The sequence below is a fragment of the Carcharodon carcharias genome, chromosome 25, assembly GCF_017639515.1.
Source record: "Carcharodon carcharias isolate sCarCar2 chromosome 25, sCarCar2.pri, whole genome shotgun sequence".
Taxonomy (NCBI): Eukaryota; Metazoa; Chordata; class Chondrichthyes; order Lamniformes; family Lamnidae; genus Carcharodon; species Carcharodon carcharias.
The window spans coordinates 32,517,811-32,543,037 of NC_054491.1; the positions used below are offsets into that span (position 1 = coordinate 32,517,811).

Consider the following 25,227-nt stretch of genomic DNA (forward strand, 5'->3'; position numbering starts at 1 on the left):
CAAAGGAGCACAAAAAGTGAATCAAGCGGAGGTAACCAACTATTAAGTACCAGAGACACAGGGTACTGCTACCATTCCTCCAAACGTGACAGACCGAAATGTGAAAGAACTGTCAAGCCTCAAGACTGTCTGAATTTATAAAGCCAGAGACTTAAGATGGAGGAGCAGGGATAGCAAGTAAAGATTGTATTACAAATACTTATACTCCACTGGAAAGGAGTGTTTTCTTTAGAGAAGAAAAGGGGATTTTATATCATGTGACAGCATGCCACTGTAATGTAAAGGTGCTCAGCAGAGTAACGGTTAACATGGGGCTGGAGAATAGCCCTGTCCACAGTATAATGTATAGAGTCACATAGTAACAGACTGAGAACACACTCTGGAACCAGCCTGCATGGAGAAACAGCTCCATGCATGACAGTAACCAGGGCTCTGTAAATAATTAAAGACTAACAATAAACGGTTCATGTTTAAATATACAAGCCTGAAGATCTCATTATTGAGACATCTAAAAAACTCACATTACAACAATGCCCACATTCCATGAAATAATAAAAAAAAATACTTTAATTGGCCTCAGTGCCCCGTGGCAGGGGAGCAGAAAAATCAGCCACACTCCCCTTTGTTTTTTTATCCAATGCTGAAAGATGCTTGTCAGCTGAGGATAGAATTTGGTCAATGGTGTTGCACCCCACAGCCAAAAAGCAACTCAAATATGTTGAATGGCTGCTTGGAACAAAACTCTACCACAACCAGCGCCTTTAGAAGTTAGGGGGGGGGACATACTAAAAATGAAACAGTTGTAAGTTTTGCGAATATATTAACAATTGACAAAGAAAATTATGCTATTAGTATTTTTTATTAAGAACATATCTATTAAAGCTCTGCAACTGCCCGTTTTACAGTACAGAGGCACATTTTTCTCCTTTAAATAAGAAACAAGATTGTCCCATTCTGTTGTACAGACTTCTGATTCCACTTCCATTAGCTGATCAGAGAGCTAAGTACACAGTGCCTTGCCTACATGTTCAATGGGTGCTAGGTACAAATTAGCACCTTAATTTAAATCAAAGTGACTACAATGCGCTGACGGAACACTTAATTGAACAACTATGCATACCTGTGGAGGAGGGTGTGACAAGTGAAGAGATAACACTTGGGTCTTTCCATTTGACTGTTCAAAGAGCATGATTAAATGAAAAGAAACATATTTGCACTTGCAAAACACCTAATCGCAATTAAAATGTTTTAGAGCACCTCAAATAATGACATTTTTGAAATGCATACCGGACACTGTAAGCTACTTTCCCTATTAAGTTTGAGGAAGGAACATTGGTCAGGTGTCACCAGAATGAACAGCCACAATCCTGAAGAGATGAAGGGGTAATTTTAACCTAACCAGCGTAGTGGGATCAGATTGGCCAGGAATTTACACACAGCCCAATTTTATTTTCAATTCAAGCTGGCAAGCAGACTCATGTAATTATGGGGCAGGATGAACACTGACACTAATGAAGAGCAGAGAGATGGGGAATATGAAGGAGAGAGAAAGTAAGGAAAGATAAAAGGAAATTGAAATTACAATGATAAGAAGGGAGAAAGAGAAAGGAGAGGGCAGAGGAAAAATGAAAGGGACTGATAAATGAGAAATGGATAGCAGTGAAGCAGAAGGAAATTATTAAAAATAGAAAAATAGGCAAAATAATTTGGATATTAGTGAAAAGAAAGGCACAGACACTGGAAGCAATGACTTGTGGGGTGCGGGAGGTTGGGAAGAGGAGAGAAACAGGGACCAATCCTTCAAGGTTTGGAGGAAGGAGAGTTCCAGCACTAACCGAGAGGGAGTGAATGTAAAGTGATCCAGCACAACTAGGAAAGTAATAAATGAACACCAGCTTAACTAGGTTGGAGGGGTTGAAGAGTGAGAGTATGAAATGTGAAAGTTGGAGGAAAAAAGTCTCAGGGGAGTCGGATGGGCAACAAGCTTGAGTGTCTCAGTGACATGTGTCTGGGGAGAGTAGAATGTCTTTGTCAACTGGTTGTAGGAGAGTGACTGTTGAGGTTATTTGTGCTAAGTAATGAGCTGGTTGGTTTTCTGATAACCAAATGTTCGTTTGTGTTTTTATAATTTACTCTTTCATTGAACATGGGCCTAGATGGCAAGGCCATGCCTCATTGCCCTTGAACTAAAGGGCTTTTTGGACCTTTTAAGAGACAACCACATTGCTGTAGGTCTGGAGTCATATATAGGCCAGGTAAGGATGGCAGATTTCATTTCCTAAAGGACATTAGTAAACCAGATGGATTTTTACATCAATGATGTTTTCATCAAACCCGCTGACAAGGGTGGTGCTGTTGTTGTCTGGGGCACTGACCTTTACCTCGGAGGCTGAGCATCAACTCGCAGACACTTCCTCCTACCTCTCCCTGGACCATGACCCCACCACTGAACATCAAGCCATTGTTTCCAGGACTGTCGCTGACCTCATCTCCTCTGGAGATCTTCCTCCCACAGCTTCCAACCTGATAGTCGCCCAACCTCGGACGGCCCGCTTCTATCTCCTACCCAAAATCCACAAACAGGACTGTCCCGGCAGACCGATCATGTCAGCCTGTTCCTGCCCCACAGAACTCATTTCTCGTTATCTTGACTCCCTTCTCTCTCCCCTTGTCCAGTCCCTTCCCACCTACGTCCATGATTCCTCTGACATCTTACGTCACATCAACAATTTCCAGTTCCCTGGCCCCAACTGCCTCCTCTTCACCATGGATGTCCAATCCCTCTACACCTCCATCCCCCACCAGGATGGTCTGAGGGCCCTTAGCTTCTTCCTCGAACAGAGGCCTGAACAATCCCCATCCATCACTACTCTCCTCCGTCTGGCTGAACTTGTTCTCACGCTGAACAATTTCTCCTTCAACTCCTCTCACTTCCTCCAAATAAAAGGTGTGGCTATGGGTACCCGCATGGGCCCCAGCTATGCCTTTATGGGGTATGTGGAACATTCCTTGTTCCAGTCCTACTCCGGCCTCCTCCCACAACTCTTTCTCCGGTACATCGATGATTACTTCGGTGCTGCTTCATGCTCTCGTCAGGACCTGGAAAAAATTATTAATTTTGCTTCCAATCTCCCCCTCCATCATTTTCACATGGTCCATTTCTGACACTTCCCTTCCCTGACCTCTCTGTCTCAATTTCTGGTGATAGACTGTCCACCAATATCCATTACAAACCCACAGACTCCCACAGCTACCTCAACTACAGCTCCTTACACCCCACTTTCTGTAAGGACTCCATCCCATTCTCTCAGTTCCTTTGCCTCCATCGCATCTGTTCTGATGATGCTACCTTCCAAAGCAGTTCCTCTGACATGTCCTACTTCTTCCTTAACCAAGGTTTTCCACCCATAGTCGTTGACAGGACCCTCAACTGTGTCCAGCCCATCTCCCACGCATCCACCCTCACGCCTTCTCCTCCCTCCCAGAAACATGATAGGGTCCCCCTTGTCCTCACTTATCACCCCACCAGCCTCCGCATTCAAAGGATCATCCTCTGCCATTTCTGCCAACTCCAGCATGATGCCACCACCAAACACATCTTCCCTTCGCCCACCCGGCGGCATTCCGTAGGGATCATTCCCTCCGGGACACCCTGGTCCACTCCTCCATCACCCCCTCCTCCTCAACCCCTACCTATGGCACCTCCCCATGCCCACGCAAAAGATGCAACACCTGCCCCTTCACTTCCTCTCTCCTCACCGTCCAAGGGCCCAAACACTCCTTTCAAAGTGAAGCAGCATTTCACTTGCATTTCCCCCAACTTAGTCTACTGCATTCGTTGCTCCCAATGCGGTCTCCTCTACATTGGAGAGACCAAACGCAAACTGGGCGACTGCTTTGCAGAACACCTTCGGTCTGTCCGCAAGCATGACCCAAACCTCCCTGTTGCTTGCCATTTTAACACTCCATCCTGCTCTCTTGCCCACATGTCTGTCCTTGGCTTGCTGCATTGTTCCAATGAATCTCAACGCAAACTGGAGGAACAGCACCTCATCTTCCGACTAGGCACTTTATAACCTTCCGGACTGAATATTGAATTCAACAACTTTAGATCTTGAACTCCCTCCTCCATCCCCACACCCTTTCCGTTTCTTCCCCCTCCCTTTTGTTTTTTTCCAATAATTTATATAGATTTTTCTTTTCCCACCTATTTCCATTATTTTTAAATCTATACCTCTTATGCCCTGTTAGTCCCATTTCACCCCACCCCCACTAGAGCTGTACCTTATGTGTCCTGCCATCCATTCTTAATTTACACATTCGTTTAGATAATATCACCACCTTCTACACCTCTTTGTTCTTTTGTCTGTGACATCTTTTGATTATCTGCTCCTATCACTGCTTGCTTCTCCCTACAACCACCCCCCCCCACTTCTCTCCCCCCACCCCACCTTAAACCAACTTATATTTCACCCCTCTCCTAATTTTACTCAGTTCTGTTGAAGGGTCATGAGGACTTGAAACGTCAACTTTGCTCTTCTCCGCTGATGCTGCCAGACTTGCTGAGTTTTTCCAGGTAATTCTGTTTTTGTTAATGATGTTTTCATGGTCACCATCATTGACTAGCCTTCATTCCAGATTTAATTCCAGCTGTTGTGGTGGGATTTGAACCAATGTCCCTAGAGTACTAGTCTCGGCCTCTGGATTACTAGTGACAATACCACTATGTCACCATATCCCCTTTACTTATCTTTAGTTTAAACTTCCATAAGCTGGAAAATATAAAAATGCTAAACTGAGCCAGAGCACATCACAAACTGAAGCAGAATACATTAGCTATTTTGGGCATACTCACAGCTGATGTTACAAAGCCATAGAACTATTGGTTTACAAAGAATATGGCTGCTGTTAAGTTGTCACCTTTTCAGGCACAATGTTGTCCTTTGCCAGTTTTCTAAATTGCATGGAAGCAATGTTAGCGGAGCACGGCCAAATAAAACATGGGCCCACAGAAATGTCCATGTCAGGAACCCAGAAATGCTATCCCCAGCTATACTGAAAAACCATGGAATTAGCCAAATGTCTGAAAGATACATAATCCATATGGAAAAATAATCAAATATGCATTTTTTTGTGTTGGCAGGGCATTATATTTGAGTGTTGTATAATTTACTTTATTTAAACACAATATTTAAATCCATTTGAAATTCATTCATAAGCAATATACAGGGGGGTCCCTAATATAACATAAAATAAAAACAGAAAATGCTGTAAAAAACTCAGCAGGTCAGCAGCATCTGTGGAGAGAGAAACAAAGTTAATGTTTCGAGTCCATGTGACTCTTTTATTTTCATTTCGGATTTCCAGCATCTGCAGTATTTTGCTTTTATCTTAGGGGAGTTCCTACTCCAACTTACTCAATACAGATCACTAACTGGCTGGCCATCTACTTGAATGATCCACAAATGGATGCTCCAACATGCAAAAAAGTGTGCCTTACAGTTAATGGCTAATTCCTCTAAATATTTATAAGAGAAGCCTTGTGCAACATCTTCTCTCCAAAGATATCCAAGTAAAATAATGATATCATTATAAATGAGTCAGAATTCTAGGCAGACTCAGCAGGCCCAAAACAAATCCATCTCCAGGGATTGGCGGCATTTATCTTGAGTGCTGAGGGTGGCTGGAGTGGAGGTTTGTGAGGCATCTGCAATTATTATGAGGGACTCAATAGACACAGCACAAGTGCCAGTAGATTGGAAAAAGGCTACAGTGACAAAGTGCAAAAAGGTTGCAAGGCAAAGTAGATGCAGGCAACTAGACCCATTCGTCAGACTTCCCTACCATGCAAGATAATGCAATTTGTTATCAGAAGAAAATTTGAAAATCATCAGATCAGCAATAGCTGAGTTACCAAGAAACCACACAAATTTAGGAAGAGGAAGTTAAAAGCAAAATACTGTGGATGCTGGAAATCTGAAACAAAAACAAAAATTGCTGGAAAAACTCAGCAGGTCTGACAGCATCTGTGGAGAGGAAGATAGAGCCAACGCCTCGAGTCCGTATGACTCTTCATCAGAACGGAAGAAGAGGAAGAACTTGCCTGATGAAAATCCCCAATGTTGCATTCTTCTTTTTAGTGCAAACATACCAATCAAACAACAAGGATTGGGAGAACAAAATGTGGGTCCTTTATTTGAAGAGAAAACGATATGCATACAATGGTAACTGGGAGGCTATGTAGAACACATCTGGCCTGTAGGACTGATGCTCTTTCTCTCTACAGAGTATGCGGGATTAAACGTCATATCCTGTCTCGTGGTGGCTCGTGATGGACAGCAGCACAAGATACATCCCCTTAAATGTAAACATTCCATGTGGCCTGCAGTTCATTCAATGATGTGGTGCATTAGACTTTTGATAAATTTCTACAAGACATTATTAATTAAACTCAAGCACATGGGGATTTAAAATAAACCATGAGAATGGATAAGAAACTGGATGAAGAATAGGAAACAGGAAGTACTCTTTAGAGTAAGGGTAGAGTTGGGTAAAGTGCTGAGTTGGGTATCTCAGGGTTCAGTGCTGGCACCTCTCCTGGTTTGAATTTATATCAATGACATGGTTCAGAAACTCATTGCGAATTGATCAAATTTGCAGAAGATCCCAATGTCAGAGATTTAATGGAGTCAGAGTAGGCAACTCAGAAATTACAAATTGAGATGGACAAAATATAACTTTGTATTTGAGTTGGGAAGAATAATGTCAGATGAAAAATGTCAGATGACAAATGTAAAGTGCTACACAAAGGAAGGAAAAATAGAACTATGCTGAAATACTCAATGATAAAGCTAAGAGAGATCAAGAAGTCTTAGTCAATCTGATGCTAAACATGCTCAACCGATTCCGAGTAATACTTAACAAGGCCAATAAGCTTTTGCACTACACAGTCCAAGCAGTAAGTCAGAGGAAGTTATGGTCAAACTTTTTATTCCCCTGGTCAGACCACATTTGAATACTGCATCCAGTTGCCAAAATATAAAAGAGACCTTTAAGTGCTTTTGGCAGGACAGTATAGAGATATCAATTGTGAGGGTTGTTATGTTTTTATAACACAAAAGCACCAATCTGTCATAAGGGATTGGGCAAACACATTGTGGTTTCATTTTATTAATTCTAGCCACGTGAACATGGATATAAAGCTTGATGACATCAGCAGCAAAGCTGTCTGTTTGTGCTGTGCTCAAAACCAAAAGTGAAACTAAAACTGGATCACATGACACGCTTCCTTTCCAGTGATGTCATTTGCAATCTCTTAAAGGCGTATTACAACAGAAAAAACTGGAGACACTTAGGTTTTTTAACATAGCAAGGTGGTTTCCATCGGTAGAGGAGATGTTGGCCCAAGTGTTTCCACAGGTATAGAAGAATTCAGTTTCTTGAAGTCATAGGTCTATCCCAAGAAGTCACAGATCAGAACAAGTTGTCCTGTGGTGATGGTCCTTAACAAAATATCAGTGACCACACATTGTTGGTCTTAAAGTGCTTTGGGATATCATGAAGATGTGATGCACATTATACAGGTACAATTTCTTTCTTTCTGCTTTACTAGAGTTAAGAATTGACTACATTCCTCATGGTGAGAGACAGTATCCAGCATACCTTTTATCATGACTTTTGATGAAGGTTCCGCAGTGCCAGGGTTAACCTCTGACCATATATACTTAGGCGTTGGCCGACCCTCTGTCGAGCTGCACAGCAACGTCACATTGTTTCCAATGTATGGTTTTCCAATCACTTTACACTCTGGAGTGGATGGCGGTACTGTTCAATTAGAAAGAAATGGCACACATCAGTATCATCGCCTAAAGATATTGGTGGACTTAAATAATGAATTTATGTAGCAATGACTAAGTTTGATTACTGGGATTACAGGAATACAGAAGTTCTAAGGTGCCAAGACACAAGGAAAAATATGGTATGTTATCAATTAACTTGTGTTCCTAACCAATCTGAACCTTTGGTTCCTGCTGTTGGAGTTCAGTGTCCATAATTTGCATATGCCAAGCACACAGACTGCACCCTGTTACTATGGGTGGAATTGTCCTTGCCCACTGGCGCCAGGTGTGTTCAGTGACGTGAGCGGAGAATATGGTGAGAAGGCTAAAAATCAGTTTCACGATGTTGTGAAACCAGTTTGTGACCGTCCACTCTGCCCACCAATGGCGGGCCGTATTTCTGGCCACTAGATGTCGGGAACCACGTTGTAATACATCTGCATATCATTATAAGCCTAGCCTGCCGGAATCATCCACCACCACTGGATTGTCTGCCCACGTCGGCGTGATTCTGCAGTCCACTAAAATGCTCATTAGTTTGCAGTCTGTGCCCGATGGGTGAAAAGCTTTAGAGCACCTGGTGGTACTTTCATGCCTCTGCATTGCTTGAGTGGGCAGAGAAACTAGACGCCCAACTCCAATCATATCAATGTGGCTGCACCTGAACTACCTCAGCTGCAGAGGAATGGTCACTTCACACACCGACGTGTTTCACAATAACATTTAAAAGGCGTGTACTTGGCGGGCTGCACTTTGAGGGGAACTCAGAGCTGAGTACACAGTAATGATGCGGAACACTCACCCGGGTTGCCTGTTGGGCTTCAAGGTTGCGGCGCGTTGGGGGGTTGCAAGTGCTGCTCTGCGGTTGGAGGTGGTGCACAAACACGTACGGGGTTGGGGGGATGTGGGCGAGGGAAGTGGCAACGTGTTAGGGACACCTTGTATAAAGTGACCATTCCTCTGCAGCTGAGGCAGTTCAGGTGCAGCCACATTGATATGGTTGGAGTCGGGCCTCTAGCTTCTCTGCCCACTCAAGCAACACAGAGGCATTAAAATACTCCAGAGCTTTTCACCCCTCAGCCACAGACTGCAAAGTAATGAGCATTTTAGTGGACTGGAGACAGCTGGATGACTGCACACGTTGTACAATCTTCTCACTAAAGCCGGTCATGGAGCAGTCACTGGTGGAGGTGCTCATAGCTCCTGGCAATGTCAACATCCCAGTTTGGACCAGTCTCCCCCATGTTTCAAGGTAACAGTGCAGCCTTGAAATTTGGCTTAGGAGAATGCCTGTGCCTGAGCTGAGGGCACAGCATCCGGTCCAGTGGGCAAAGCTGCCGCCAATTGGCCGGGTAGAGTGGGTTGGAGGTGGATGGTGTTTTGGGCATCCATGCAGCATACTAATCTCTGGCCATCCAAGTGGTTGTCAGCACTCTCCGGGATGTGTTAAAGGGCCTTATGACTTAACTACATGTCTTTCTCTTTCATCCTGGAGGAGGAGTACATTAGGGTCATGGAGCCTGGTGAACTAGCTGTATGTCTCGTGGCTTAAAGAGAGCGAAGACGATGGAGAAGAGAGCGACAGAGGTGCCTGGCTGTGCAGAGAGAGGAGCAGCACCCTCTGGAAGAGGAGGCCACAGGGTCTCCTGCACATGCCGCCGAAGAGCCACAGCGAACCGTGGCTGGTCGGCGCCCAGCTGGGCCCAGGGTCTATAGGTGCCGCCTTTCGAACCTGCAGATGGCCAAGAACCAGTGTTGTTGAACACTGCACATATCAAGGGAACTGGTCAGTCACATCTGCCAGCTACTACAGGATTTGGCGCCACGGAGCCACTGAGGGCATCCACTGCCAGTGACCGTGCAAGTGACCACGGCGCTCAATTTCTAAGCCAGTGGCTCCTTTCAGGGCTCCACAGGTGACCTCTGTGGGATATCAAAAGCCACCACCCACAAATGGATCCATGAGGTGACAGATGCCATCATTGCGAGGGCACACAACACTTTGTGTGTTTCACCCAGGACCTGGGCAGTCAGGACGCAACAACGATTGTATTTGCCCAGGTCTCTGGTTTCCCGTAGGTAAGAGGTGCCATCAACTGCACTCACGTGGCACTCAGATCTCCATCGCAACACATGGTCAGCTATATCAACCATAATGCAGCTGGTGTGCGACCACCACAAATGCATCCTGCAGGTCTGCGCACGGTTTCAAGGGACTCTGCGTGACTCCTACATTCTTGGTCAGTCACAAATCCCTGAAGCCTTCCAGGGTCCACAGAAGCTGCAGGGATGGCTCCTGAGGGACAAGGGCTACCCACAGAGGATGTGGCTGATGAAACCCATGCATGGCCTCAGACTGCAGCAGATCGATGGTATAACAAGGCTCACACTGCAACTCGTAACTTGCAGACCATCGGGATGCTGAAAATGAGGCTCCGGTGCCTGGATCGGTCTGGTTGAGCCCTGCAATACCGTCCACAGAGGATGTCATGCATTATCGTCATCTGCTGCACACTTTACAACCTGGCGCTGCAACGGGGAGAGAAACTGGCGGAGGAGGAGATGGAGGAGCTGGAGGTATCCTCCAATGAGGAGGACACCAATGGGGTGAGGGTGAAGAGGTCCTCGAAGGCGACGAAGATGAAGATGAGGCCCTCGCATTGGCCACACAAGGCAGGCGTGCTTGGAAGGCCCTTATAGCTGCTAGATTTGTGGAGGATGATGATGACATGTAGTGAGGAGACACCATAGATCCTCACATTGCACGTATGTATGTTTGACTCCAGTCTAGCACCAATGGCAATGCACATACCCACTGTGATAATGTTCCTGTCATGGAGAAGCAGTGGAGACCCTAATAGTCACTTGATTGCAGGAGGATGATGACAACATGCAGTGAGGGCACTCCATAGACCTTCACATAGCCTCTGAAAATGTCTGACTCCTGTCAGGCCGAGGGAAGCTCGCTTGCGCTCTGAGATCAGATATCATAGAGATAGAGCCATGAAACCTTAAAAGCATTTGATCCTTTGTCAGCCTTCAGCACCTGACCCCTTCAGGAGCACAGCTTCACAGGTGCTGAGGAGATGGGGCCAGCTCCACCTTAAAGGTGCTGAGAGCACATAAAGAGTATGACAGAACTCTGTGAAACCTGCCCACTCCATTTTGGCAGCAATGACCAGCACCATCAAGATCAGGCATCAGTAATGTGTCCAGAGAGTGTGAAGCCGGACCATCACTTTGGTCCGAAGCCTGCACAGAGCTCAAGGAAGAGTCCCTGGACTGAGATACCTGCCTTTATCTTGTGCAGAAAGGTTTCACATCTGAGTGACATGAACACTGCTCATCAGGACAAGGAGCCATAGGCAGGGAGACATTCTTGGGAGTTAATTAACAATAGTGAACACCATGTACAAGTGATTAACAGTTGTGCCCAGGCTGTGCAGCTACATCTTCAAAAACTTGCCCAATCCTGCCTTGGTGCTTCCCACACATCCAGAGCGGAGGAGTGCTCCGGCCTGCTTTCAGGATCCTGCTGTGTGGCAGTGGCATCCTGCTCGGCCTGTGAAGCTGGAGCTGCTGAGGTCACAGGAAGAGAGGATTCGGATGGGCCGAATACTCCCGGAATCATCTGGGTGAATGGCCCTGGACTGTGCACCTGCTGATCCTCTCCGCCATGGGTGCACAAGGGCCCCTGGCTGACTCCTTGAGGAGAAGGGCTGGCTGGAGTGAGATCGAACTGCCCTGCACCCCTCTCGCGTACACACTGTTTGGGGCTAACTATGACATCGGTGTTTGAGCTGAGTCCGCGCAGCAGTGCAGGAGCAACATCCTTGATCAAGGTTTCCATTGTGGTCGCCAGTGTTGACCTTGATACATTGGCATGCCGGAGCTATCACCTCAGCCTGAAGGTGATGGACTCCTCCATCATGCCTTGCAATCTGAGGTGCATAGCGGACATCCCTTCCTGATGTTCCCAAGCATGTCTTTTCAGCTCCAGCAACTGAGACATTATCGAGTCCAGAGGCTCGTCATCTGTCTCAGACTTAGCAAATTCTGGCCTCCAGCAGTCCTCCGAGTGCCGGGCACCTGGGAAGTCCCTGCTGCTGCCTGCTGTGGATTAGATAGTGTGTTGTGTTCACCAGGTTGTGATCCCGAGGCTACTGTAAAGCTAGGTCCCACCAATGTATGTCTCTCTGTGCTGGTGAAGGGTGTGGGTGAGCGCTGTGATGTGACTTCAAGTAGAGGTGCATCCAGGTTCCTCATCGAAGGTACCTTCAGGGCTTGGTTGGATGCCCTGGGTCATGGACTCCGCTGGCTGTTTCCCAGTTGTGCCTGCGAAAGCAAAGAGGGATAATTAGTGCACTGCAATGACCTGTAAAACAGGACACATCACTCACAGCATAGCTGTCTAATGGATCCTCACTTGGCAGAGAACAGCTGAGCTCGCCGACAGCGCAGGAACAGTCTAGATTCTCACCAGCCAGCTGGATGGCTCTGTTTTCAAAATCTGTGAGGACCTTGATTTCAGGCATTCCTCCACCGGTAAGCAACATCTCCCTCTTGTGTGCCAGTTTGTCCTGCATGAATAGAAAGGGAGAGAGTGTAAGCAGGGTGCCTGCCAGGCCAGATAATAAGTATGCCTGGCATGAGTGGGTGGTGAGTGGTCCCATGGACAGGATAAGGGTAATGAAAATTCTTGTGAGAGAGTGAATGGTGATGTCCCTTGAACTGGCAGCGAATGAGGGCCCTGTGGGTATGTGATAGTTTTGTGAGTGTGTGAGTTGAGAGTGATAAGAAGAGTGACTTACTCTGGCAGAATGGAGAAGATCATTCATCCTCTTGTGGCACTGGGTGGCTGTCCTCTTTTGCAGGGCTTTGGTGCTGACCACTGCTGCCACTGCCTCCCAAGCTGGATTCGTGAGGTTGCTACCCATTTGCAGCCAGAGTGGGGGTAGAGGACAGCATGGCGAACCTCCACGGCATTAAAAAGATGCTCAAGGGACGTGTCATTGTTCCTGGGGACTGCAGTCTTCTTGCCTTAGAGGGCCACGTCTTCTTTGCAGCAGTTGTGGGCTGAAAGCACCGAGATGCGTGCATGCGGCTGGACTTTATAATATGACAATATGGTGCCCGGCGTGCTGAAGCAGCAAGGTGATGGTGTGGCGGGTAAATGAGCACCTGCGCATCAAGGAAATGGCGTGTTTCCCCGGAATGCATAATTAATGCATGATTGATGAGATGATGCGGTGTGAAAAGCCCCCATTGCAGCGGGCGGGTAAACGATGTTTTACCTGCCCACTACCACACTTGGTGCAAATCTGGAACGATTCCACCCTATGTATTCAAAAAGGAAATGTGAGATCTAATTAGAGACACACGAGCAAAGTTGATTTCTCGGAATCATCACATCTTCTAACAGTGAGTCCCCTGGGGTTTATTAGCAGGTCAGTAATTATGAAAAGGCAGGCATTTATAGGTATAACTGGGAATTTCTCCCTTGTTGTTCCTATATAGTGGAGCAGAATTCACACTCAAATGCAGCACTCAGGCTGTTACCGGAAACTGTGGTGCAACAGGAATCTAGGGATCAATCACATTGCAGACACTGGTCATTTACTATTGGCCAGGAAATATTACATGCCTGAGGGAGGGACTCTAAGGAAATCGTTCAAAAAAAAAATAGCTGAAAGAGATTATAACTTCAACATACCTTCCTCCGAACTTCCCAGTAATAGTCACCCAGGGACCCATCAAAATGATTTTATTAGACAATTATATATTAGATAAATATATATTTATAAAGGTAACAAGAACAACAATGTTGGAAAGTACCTGCTGTTTCCTCTCTCCTTTCCAATTAAACCTGTTGAATCTATTTATTAAAGGCTAATTCTGATGGTCATTCTTTGAACCTTATGGAATAGAATCATAGAATGGTTATAGCACAGAAGGAGGCCGTTTGGCCCATCGTGTCCATACCAGTTGTCTGCAAGAGGAACTCAGCTGGTCCCACTCCCCTGCCGTTTCCCGTGGTCCTGCAAATTTTCTCTCTTCAGGTGCTTATCCAATTCCCTTTTGAAAGCCATGATTAACTCTGTCTCCACTGCACTGTCAGGCAGTGCAATGCAAATCCTAAGCACTTGCTGCATAAAAATGTTCTTTCACATGTCATCATTGGTTCTTTGGCCAATGACCTTAAAAGTGGTGCCCTCTGTTGTTCTCGACCCTTCTACATATGTTAATTAAATTAAAATTAAAATACATTTGATGTGTTGAACAATAAAAAACCTTTTTTTACTTAATTTAAAAAATATTTTGCAATTAAATATTCCCAGCATGTGGGACATGTAATAGTGGCACAATGGTTACAGATTAACAAGGTAATGAACAGTACATTTTCAGTTTCGTCATCTTACCTCGGACGATTAAATTGACAAATGCCTCGGTGGGTCCAGTAAAATCCGGGGGATTGTTTATATCACAGGAATACCGGCCAGTGTCTGATGACCTGGTGTTTTCAATTCTGATGGATGCAACTCCGTGAATCGGATTCTGGGCAATCAGTTTGATTCGATTAGCTTGTGGCCCAAGTGTATACGTTTTCCCATCAGTATAATAAAGAATCTGAGCAGATAGAATTTTATTAGAAATTTATCTGTTGAAAAATATGAATGTTACAGACCTCAGTTTCGTAATTATGAGCTGTGCTCTTGAGATATAGCTAGGCCATGCATCTCCCGTGCCTATCAGGTTAAGGAATCTTGTCCCTGGCTTCTACTTCTAAGCAATTGCATTATAGCCTAAAGCTTTCCCTTTGAGTGGCCCTCTTCTTTATAAGGATTTCCCAGCCTCCAAGTAATGGTTTTCCATGTTATAGTGAGTTTGCGAACTCCAGTAGAGTAGGGACCAATCTTGTGCCTGTAAATAGAGTGCTGGAGGACTCTGGTACTCCAAACTGCTGAAGTGCCCATAAAGAAATGTTTTTGTTATGACTGGATTCTTCTCAGTTCAGTGATGCTGTAATGTATCACTGAAATGTTAAGAGATTGGATGTCATATCATCCAAAAGGCCAAGTCACCTATTTGTAACTGTAAACATCTCATCTGAGACCATGGGCAGAATTTTAATTGCCTGGGGAAGGGGCGTTGTGGGAGGGGGGGGGGGGGTGGTGGTGGTGGAGGGGAGGGGGTTGGGTGGTGGTGTTGGTAGGGGGTGCGTTTTGGTGAGGTCAGAGGATTAAATCCCCAAAAGATGTCAGTCGGGTGGAAAGCCTGACATGATCCTGCCCATTTCCAGGTTTCACCTCGGCTTGTTCTGATCTGAGCAAGAAACCACCCCCCCTGCCCCCCAGACCTATCAGGTCAGGTATTTCAATAATCAATTAATTGACACTTTAGGCCTGAATTGTGGCTTTGACAGCCAATTAATGGTTTTCTTGAGCTGTGTGGAACTTGCCAGGGTCAATAAGGTAAGAGCACAGTAGGGAGTCATTGATCAGTGAAATTGACAGGCTGGAAAGCCCTTATGGAGTGAAACTGTAAAGCTGCTGCCCTGCCTATGTGAAAGGCTGGTGCTCACAGCATTTGTTCAGCAAGTGAGATTTCATTGCTTCACGGGTTATTTCAGATGTTTTGGAAGCCATTTCACCTTCCTTGGCCTTTGCTCATCTTGATTTGACCTTTCCTGCTGTCAGCCTTCACTACAGCATGGGAGCAGCGTATACAGGTCTACCTTGGACCTCTGACGAGGAACAAGAGGAGTAGAACCAACAAGAGCAACAACAGAAGCAGCAGCACTAGTTCTTTTGCCTCAGTCACCTGCTGCTCCATAGGGCAGCTGGAATGGACACAAAGCTCCATATGGAAGGAGGCAAGACCCCAACACAGGATCTGCAGGTAGAGGATCAGCATTCTTGATATATCTGAGTACCATTGTCCCCTGAGGCTCAGAGTTTCACGACAGGTCATTGCTGATATCTGCAGCCTTCTGGAACAAGACCTCCTTCCCAGTAGACCAGGTGGTCATGCATTGCCTGTGGTCATCAAGATGGCTGCCACTGGAGGGCCATCCCTCAGGTTTTCTTCCTCTCCCTGGAACTGTGCACTCTCTACTCCAGCAAGGAGAGAAAGCGAAGAGTTATGAGTGTGAGAAATGGATTGTTTGAAGAAGAGGGAATGACATCAATTGTGGAGGGCGACTGTGAGGCTTGGGCATGAGTGGCAATGAGTGTGAGTTTGAGACGTGCCATTCAGACGAACATACAAACATATCATGGCTGATCTGATTGTAACCTCAATTCCACATTCCTGCCTAGCGCCGATAACCTTTCACCTCCTTGCTTATCAAGAATCTACCTAGCGCTGCCTTAAAAATATTAAAAGACTCTGCTTCCACTGTCTTGTGAAGAAAGTTCTAAAGATTCACAATCCTCTGAGAGAAAAAAAATTCTCCTCATCTCTGTCCTAAACGGGCAACCCCTTACTTTTAAACAGTGGCCCCTATCACTAGATTCCCCTCTCCACATCCACCCTGTCAAGACCCCTCAGGATCTTGTATGTTTCAATCAAGTTGCCTCTTACTCTTCTAAACTCCAATGGATACAAGCCTAGACTGTCCAACCTTTCCCCAAATAACAACCCACCCAATCCAGGTATTAGTTTAGTAAACCTTCTCTGAACTGCTTCCAATGCATTTACATCCTTCCTTAAATAAGGTGAGCAATACTGTACACAGTACTCCATGTGGGCGTGAGGAGGTGCCCAGAGGATGGAATGAGCAGCTGCAAGCTGCGTTGGTCTGAAGGGTGTTGTGCAGGAGAATGCTGAGAAAGTCAGACTGGGGTTGGCATCTAAAATTGCTATGTCATTTATCCCATCCCTATGAGACCATTGAATGCTATGTCATTTTTCCCATCCTTATGAGACCATTGAACCTTTTGGGCATTGGTGGTTGAGATAAAGAGCCATGGCAAAGCCATGCAACAATCAGGTTCAGAACCCATGGCCAGGTCCCACTGCATGCCAGCAGCACCCCCCCCCCCCCCCCACCCCCCCCCCCCCCCGACCCCACACAGCCCCACCCCCCCCCAACCAACCCCACCCCAATCCGCTCTATTTATCACAGATTTAAACACTAATTATTTTCCCACAATATTATGCATACCCACCAAAGTGTCATGGGAACATAGGACCTAACAGCAGGAGGAGACCAGTTGGCCCTTTCAGACAAAACTTGGTAGAAGATTTTAAACCAAAGATGTTCTAACATCGCCGGCTCTATTTGGAGAAGAACAGGAAGTTGTCCTGTCCAAACGTCCTGCCTCAACCCCAATCCCACCAGAAAGGAGAAGGGGCGATTTAACTCTATCCAGCTGATGGACATCTGGCATTGAGGAAGGTAAAGCAAGCCAGCCTACTTACTGCTCTTTGTCCACACAGAGATTATCTTAAAATGGGAGGCTGAGAGGCCACAAGACCTCTCAGAAATCTGATGAATTTATTCTAATAAACTGATTGAATTATTCTAATAAAGTAGAAACTGATGGAAAATGCACGCCTTCAAAGATAAGTAAAAAAATTATGTTGCTGCGGAGCCAAGATGATTGGTAGCATTCCTTTGGATACCACAAAAATACTTTGGGCAGCTGCCATCCCTGGTCCCCCTAGTCCCCCTTCCATATTCCTGACACCCTCCCGAACCCTCCTACTCCTGGTGACTTAACTTGCTACTGGCTAGGCAGCCTCTGCGACACCCAATATTACTCCAACCAAGTCTGGCAAGTTGACACAGAGGGAAAGGAGGGTAGCAGGCTCCAATCGAATGAAGCTCAGCCATGAAAATGGACTGCATCTCCCGGAAAGTCTTCCTGCTCATTGCAAGGTCGGCTGTGCAAGATTTACAATTCTCCCTACAGTAATTGGTCATCCATCTTATTGTTTGTAGCATCATGCTGTGTACAAAATGGCTGCTGCTTTTGCTTACATAACAATGGCTACACTTCAATGTAATTCACTGTATATGAAATGCTTTGAGGTGAAAGAAGGGACTTGCATTTCAGAACAAATTTACAGTCAATGAAGCACTTTCTCACAATTGCAAGACCTGCTGCAGCCAATTTGTGCCCAGTAAGATCCTACAAGCAGCAATGTGACAATGACCCAATAATTTAGGGATGCTGGTTGAGGGATAAATCTTAGCCAGCACAACAGGGACAACTCCCCTGCTCTTCTTCAAAATAATGCTTTGCTATCTTTTATGTCCACCTTGGTTTAACATCTCATCTGAAAGTCAGCACCTCCAATAGTGCAGTGCTCCCCCACTGCTACCCTGAAGAGTCAGTCTAGGTTTTTTGTTCATGTTCCTGGAGTGGGGCTGAACCCACAACCTTTTAACAGATGTAAGAGCCCGCTACCAACTGAGCCAAGGCTGACATCTATGATTGAGATGCAGCACTATGTACAATTCTTTCTTTTGCACTCCTTTACACTGGCCAATGGTTTGGAAACAGAAAACAAGTGTGTTTTTAAATGGAGAGAAATGGGACAGTACCTATTCTTACCTTCATAGCTTCTGCATCTGCTTTTGTGCCTGTTGCAAAGCGCCATTCAAGCGAAAACATGGATCCAACATTTGTTCTGTAAGTGCAGTCAAGCGTTGCATTGTTGCCAACATTCACTACCACATCTGGCTGATCTGTTGTTACATATATGGACTGTACTGCACCTGTGAAAGCAAATTGGAGGGAATTATATTTCAGAGTAGATCTTTTAAAAAAAAAAATTCTCAGGAATCCAGTGTGACTGGGAAGGCCAACATTGGCAGTTATGTTGAACAGCTACAGTCTATGTAGTATTCCTCATAGCAGTTTAATACAATTAAGTGGTTGCTTACTGGGTAAGGATGATAGATTTTCTTCCCTAAAGAGCATTAGTGAATCAATTGGATTTTTAGAACAATTCAACAACTTCATTGTCTCAGTTTACCAATGCTAGCTTTTTATCCCTCAGAATTTTCTAAGCGGAATTTTAAAAATTCTCCAACTATTGTGATTAGTTTGAATTCACAAGTTTCTACTAGACTGATATGTTTCTAAGTACCTCCTTTAAAAAGACTTGTAGATAATCCAAAGAGCGTAAAAAATGTGGCCCATTGAGAGGGGCCTTCAAAGATATCCAATATTTGACAATTCCCATGCCCTCAAAACAATTTGAGGGAAATGTACCACATGCTTTCACAGCTTATTTTCTTACTTGTCACCAATGGCACCAACAATAATCAGCCATATTGTTACGAGGACATGCTTTTTTAAAAAAAGATATAATTTCTCATTTTTCTTTTTCTTGCTAGATTTTAAAAAATAAGCTGAAATCCTCTTAAAACAATGGAAAATGCCAGATGGCTACAAAAACAAGCTTGCATTTCAGCAACCAGGATGAAACAGAACAGATGCTCAAATACCTGCGAGTGTTAAAGACTCCAACTCCTGTTGGCTTTACACTATCCTGAAACTTTGCAAAAGTTTCTAAGATGAGACATGAAAATGCAATTACCTATTCTAAAAACAATGACTGCAGCAGACATGGATTAATCAAATTTCTTTGGAGTATACAGCCAGCAGGGTACTTTAAGAAACTGTGCTACCAAGCAGTGCCACGACTCACTGTGGATAGTGCGCTGTAATATCAAGCCCCACTGTTCTCCAAGCTGCAACAAATGTGAAAAGTTTGACCAAACCACCAGATTGCCCTAGTTCTACATAGCTGTTTAATTTAGGTTAACAGAATACCAGCACCAGGTTTGTAAACTTATTGGTACATAACTGTTTATTGAACAAATTGCCTTTAGTGGCAAAAGAAAGAAATATGAGCTGCTAACTTCTAACTCAATAACTTAAACTCTATCACTTCTTAAACTCCTATACACAAACACACACACACACAAAACATAGAGTTTAAGGGTGAGATAAAACAGTTCAATAGCACCAACCCGGAGCACAGGGTTAGATGGGTTGATTTTGATTGATGTCTTCCAAAGTCCTTATAGTTTACTGTTGATGACACAAAGTGGTCTCTAAGTACTTTCAGTCCATGGTTCACTGGTTGAAAAATTTGCTTTCCAATGTCTCTACTGGTGATTTTCCACTTTTCCTCTTGGCAGGGTTTCAGAGAAAGCAGGTTAGAGATGTGAGGGATAAGCAGCTAGCTATTATGGAAGAATTGATGGAATATTACAAACACAGGAGATGGAGGTTTCAGGTCTTCCCTCTTTGCAGGCTCAGAGCTGTTCTGCATGCACTGTTACCACAAAAAACCCTGGTCACCTGGTCAGGCGCCAATTAAAATGCTATCATTAGGCAGTTCCCCCTAGTCCAGAACTCCTATCCGTCACCATCTTGTTCTCTTATGGCACTCTCTATTCCAGGATTGACACTGTAGATATTCTTCATCTTGTACCAGCGAACATGTCTTTCAGCTGAAGCAATGGTAGTTTTTAAAGCCACAGTCCAAGAAAAATTAAAAAATAGTTTATTTACATGCTTCCACCTTTAAAAGAGATGAAAAGCCAATTAAAAAATGCATTTCATCACAAGGTATGTGACACATGGACAACGAAACATGAGACTTAATATCATTCATCCATCCTTCCCCCTTATACTTATTTCAGTAATTTACACCCGGGACAATGCATCTGCAAACACATTATGTAAACCAGCAATGTGAACAATCTTTACATTGAATGGTTGAAACAATAGAATAGAAACAATAGAAATAGTCTCACATTTTGAGTTTTAAAATTGTCCATAAACACCAGTGGATTACGGTCAGTGTAGATTAGTGTTTCTTTGTTATCATGTTGGAAATAAACATGAAGGTATTGAAGAGACAACAACAGTGCTAGAGTTTCATTTTCTCCTGTAGAGTACTTCCTCTGATATTGCTTCAGTTTCTTGGAAAGTACCCCACCAGCTCCTCTATCCCTAATTTATCATCCTGTAATAGAACCACACCTACCCCCAAGTCACTAGTATCAGCCGCCATTTTAAAAGGTTTGGTAAAATCGGGGCGGCCAACACTGTTTTATTTATTAAAGCTGCCTTCAGCTTTTCAAAGGCTGCTTGGCATTCTGTCGACCATACCATTTTTACCTGTTTTCTTAACAAATTGGCGAGAGGTACAGCTATTGGGCTGAAATTAGGCACCCACACATTCCCAAAAACCTCATAATTTCTCATATGGTTTTAGGACTGGGAAATTCTATTAGGGCGTTCGTTTTTGCTGTTCTCGGCAACACCTGCCCTTGTCTGACAATGTGACCTAGGTAAGTTACCCTTTCTTTTACAAACTCGCTTTTGGCCAGATTTATGACTAAGCCAGCTAACTGAAATTGCTTATATAGATCCTATAATTGCTTTACATATTCTTCCTATGTGTTACTATATATGACGACATCATCTAAACAAATCACACAGTTAGGTACTTCAGCTCGATTCATAAGTCTCTAGGATGTAGCCAGGGTGTTTTTAAACCCAACTGGCATGACTAGACATTGATACAATCCACTTAGTCTCACAAAGGCGGATATTTCTTTAGTCTTTGATGTAAATGGCACTTGCCACTGCCCCTTCAATAGGTCAAATTTAGAAAGAAATGATGCACTGCCCACCCTATCGATGCAATCCTCTAACTGTGGAATTGGGTACGAATCTGTCCTCGTTACTACATTCACTTTCCTATAGTCTATACAAAATCGAATGGATCCATCCGCCTTAGGATCCAACATGACTGATGAGCTCCAGCTGCTTTGGCTGGGTTCGATCAATTTACTTTCCAGCATATATTTGACCTCAGTTTCTAACTGAGCTCACTTCTCTGGGGTCAACAGTACAGACGTTGTTTCATCGGCACTGAGTCTCCTAAGTCCACATCATGTTTAGTTAACGTAGAACATTCAGGTGTATCCCTACACATTTCCTTATACTTCCTAAGTAACCTTATTAAGTCTTTCTGTGGTCCTTCCTCTAAATTTGAGAACACAATGTTTAACTGTCCCATTATTTTTGTATTGGCTAGTCAAATTGTAGGTGGTTCACTTTGAGCACTATCTACTTCTCCTTCTACATTACTTTTATGGTTTTTGTCATCCTCCAATACTGGCACTCTTTCTGATCATCTCCTCTGCGATGATACTGCTTCAACATGTTTCTGTGACATAACCGTTTCTTCTTCCTACACTCAGGAGCATTTATCAGATAAGTCACTGCACTAACTCTCCTAACTATCTTGTAGGGGGACCACTGAATTTTGCTTTCAGGGGTTCACCCTGTAAAGGTAATAATACCAATACTTCATCTCCTGTTTGGAACATTCTAGTTGTAGCATGCTTGCCTGCCCATTCTTTCATTTTGGCTTGGGAAATTTTTAAGTGCTTTCCTGCTACTTTACATGCTCCTGTGAGTCTTTCTAGAAACATAACCCAACATGGAGAATCTGTCTTTTGGCTTTAAGAACTTTTTAAAATCAATTTTAGTGGATGTCTTATTTCATGACCATAGATCAATACAAATTGACTAAATCCATTAACTCACTGGGAGAATCTCTGGTAGCAAACAGTAAGGAATCTAATTCTTTGACCCAATCCTTTGGGTATTCATGGCAACAGGTGTTAATCATGATTTTGAGAGCCTGATGATAGCTCTCTAAAGTTCCCCATGTCTGTGGGTAAAAGGCAGTAGACTTTAGTTGTTTGATACCCAAATTGTTGATTATGCGCTAGACATTCTTAGACATGAAGTTAGAAGCTTGGTCAGATTGTATTTCAATTGGTAGACCATAATGAGTGAAAAACTGAGTTAACATTTCCATTACCACCTTAGCTGTAATTGTCCTTAAAGGAATAGCTTCTGGAAATCGGGTTGTCATATCCATAATTGTCAGGACATATCGATGTTCTGCTTTCATTTTAGGTAATGGTCCTACACAATCTACTCATACCCAACTGAATGGTTCTTCAAAAACTGGCATGGGTATTAAAGGTGTTGGTTGGATTACATGTTGGAGTTTACCTATGACCTGACATGTGTGACACATCTTACAAAATTGCACTACGTCCTTAGGAAGTCTTGGCCAGGTAAAATGCTTGTTTATCGATGCTTGGGTTTTCTGTATTCCTACATATCCTGCCATAGGGATTTCATGTGCTACTCACAATATCTCCTTACAAAATTTGGGCGGTACCACTATCTGATGATAGTGGTACATTCATTCCTCATCTGCAGGTCTGTGAGGGTGTCTCCACTTCCTCATCAGAGCTCAGTTTTTTAAGGTAACAGCACTCCGGAACTCCTTATGCCTCAGCTTCAGTGTGAACTAACTGTTTAACTCTGGATCTGCTTTCGGAGCATCAATTAAATACAACATGCCAAAAACTTCCTTTGAATTATCCTCATCCTTAAAGAAAGTTTTAGCTACTCTAACATCTGCTCATGGTATTCCTTTGACCTCTGGTGATGGACTTTGTTTTGCCTTTGCTCTGGTCACCATATGTGATGGAAAAATACCAGGAACTTGTTCTTGTAATTGTACTGTCTCTTTAGCCTCTCTGGGGCTTTCTGTGATTATGGGCGAAGCTATAACCTTCACTCCTGCCAAATCATTCCCCTGGAGTAAATCAACTCCATCCACAGGTAATTTCTTACCCACTCCAACAACCACTGATCCAGACAACAAATCACACTCTGATTGTACTTTGTACAATGGAACCGGGATATACTCTCCATTATTCCATTTACCAATACTTTGGTTGATTGAACTATCTGGAGGGAAATTTAGGCCATTCTCCAGAAAAAGAGTTTAAGTAGCTCCTGTGTCCCTTAATATAGTTATGGGTTTAGCTGCAGCATTTGATGAAAAAGGGGTTCCCTTCCCTTTAGACAAAAACCCTTTATGTCTCACGTCTACCTTATTCACTTCACCTGTATTCACAGCAGTGTTTACCTCCAGACACTTATTTATAGTTAAAGCTACAATTTGGTCTGTGGCATTTTCTTTTTGCATTCCCTTTTCAGACTCACTCTTACAAATCCCAATAAGTCCTTTGAGCTTCCCTCGCAACTTCCAGCAATCTGAACGAGTGTGTCCCACTTTATTACTACGGAAATATTTAGGCCTTTGAGTTTCACCTCCACCCTCAGTACCTTCCTTCCTGATCTGGGGAGGAGATCTCAAGGTATTCCCAGTTATCCATTCTTTAACTTGGCTACTTGCCTTACTTTCACTCTCCCACTTTCTATCCTTTTCAAATTCATAGGGGTGATGGGAAAAAAGGTTTAGTTTTATAGATCAGCTCATAATCGCCAGCCATTACTGCTGCCTATCTAGCAGTTGCAACCCTTTGGTCTTTCACATGGGTTCTTATTACAGAAGGTAGGGAGTTTTTAATTTTCTCTAAGAGAATGGTCTCTCTGAGAACTTCATAGGCAGTTTCAACTCCTAATGCTCGTATCCATCTGTCAAAACTACTTTGCTTAATTCTTTCAAATGCAATGTAGGTTTCCCAAGGCTGTTTCCTTAAGTCTCAAAACTTTTGTCTGTATGCTTCAGGGACCAACTCATATGCATTCAAAATGGCCTTTTTCACCACATCATAATCCCTAGAAACCCTCTGACAGTGAGGCATAAATTTCCTGTGCTCTACCTGTCAATTTGCTCTGCATGGGCAAAGTCCAGTTTTCCTTTGGCCAATTCATCTGTTTAGCTATCTTCTCAAATGAAATAAAAAATGCTTCAACAACTCTCTTCAAATTTTGGAAGAGCTTGTGCAAATCTAAACGTCTCCCCACTGGATTGTGATCTGGACATAAGTCTTGCCTCACCTCCTGGTGTCTCTTTTTGAACTGCCAGCATTCTAAGCTGGAATCCTCCGTCTCTCTCTTTTTCTCTTTCCTCCTTTTCTAACCTCGCCATTTCTAACTCCTTTTGAAATGCTCTCTCTCTTTCTTTTTTCCTTTCTTTCTCTGCCCTTTCTGCCTCATCCTTTTGGATCTCTTCCCTTTTCTGCCGCCTCTAACTCAAATTTCATTTCCTTTGCTGGTTCAAGTTCAAGCTTTTTCATTTCTATCTGAAGTCTCTACCTCCAGCTATGACTCACTAGTGTCAGGTATCACTTCCAACTTTAAATGCTCTGCTACACCTTGGATTATTTCTGTCTTCCTAGCTTTGGCAGGCAACCCTACTGTTAATATACTTGCCAATTCGATTAACCTGGTTTTTGGGATCCCTTGTAAAATTGTCAGGAACATCTCTTCCACTTGCAGGAAGGTTTTAGCAGTTTCCAGTGCCATCTTATTTTTGATAGTACAAACCTGGGGCTGAATCTTCCAGTCAGTGT

The 25,227-nt window shown here is 44.0% G+C and overlaps 1 protein-coding gene across 1 annotated transcript in view; it reads right to left on the reverse strand.

Moving 5' to 3' along the window:
• The window catches only part of LOC121269585 (V-set and immunoglobulin domain-containing protein 2-like), a 71,892-nt gene that overhangs the window by 25,378 nt on the left and 21,287 nt on the right, over positions 1-25,227 (reverse strand). Inside the window, exons 2-6 of the mRNA XM_041174286.1 lie at positions 18,401-18,564; positions 14,258-14,465; positions 7,663-7,824; positions 1,288-1,367; positions 1,121-1,174 (exon numbers count right to left, since the gene is read on the reverse strand). Coding sequence (XP_041030220.1) covers positions 1,121-1,174; positions 1,288-1,367; positions 7,663-7,824; positions 14,258-14,465; positions 18,401-18,564 — 668 coding nt within the window. The remainder of the gene's footprint in view (positions 1-1,120; positions 1,175-1,287; positions 1,368-7,662; positions 7,825-14,257; positions 14,466-18,400; positions 18,565-25,227) is intronic.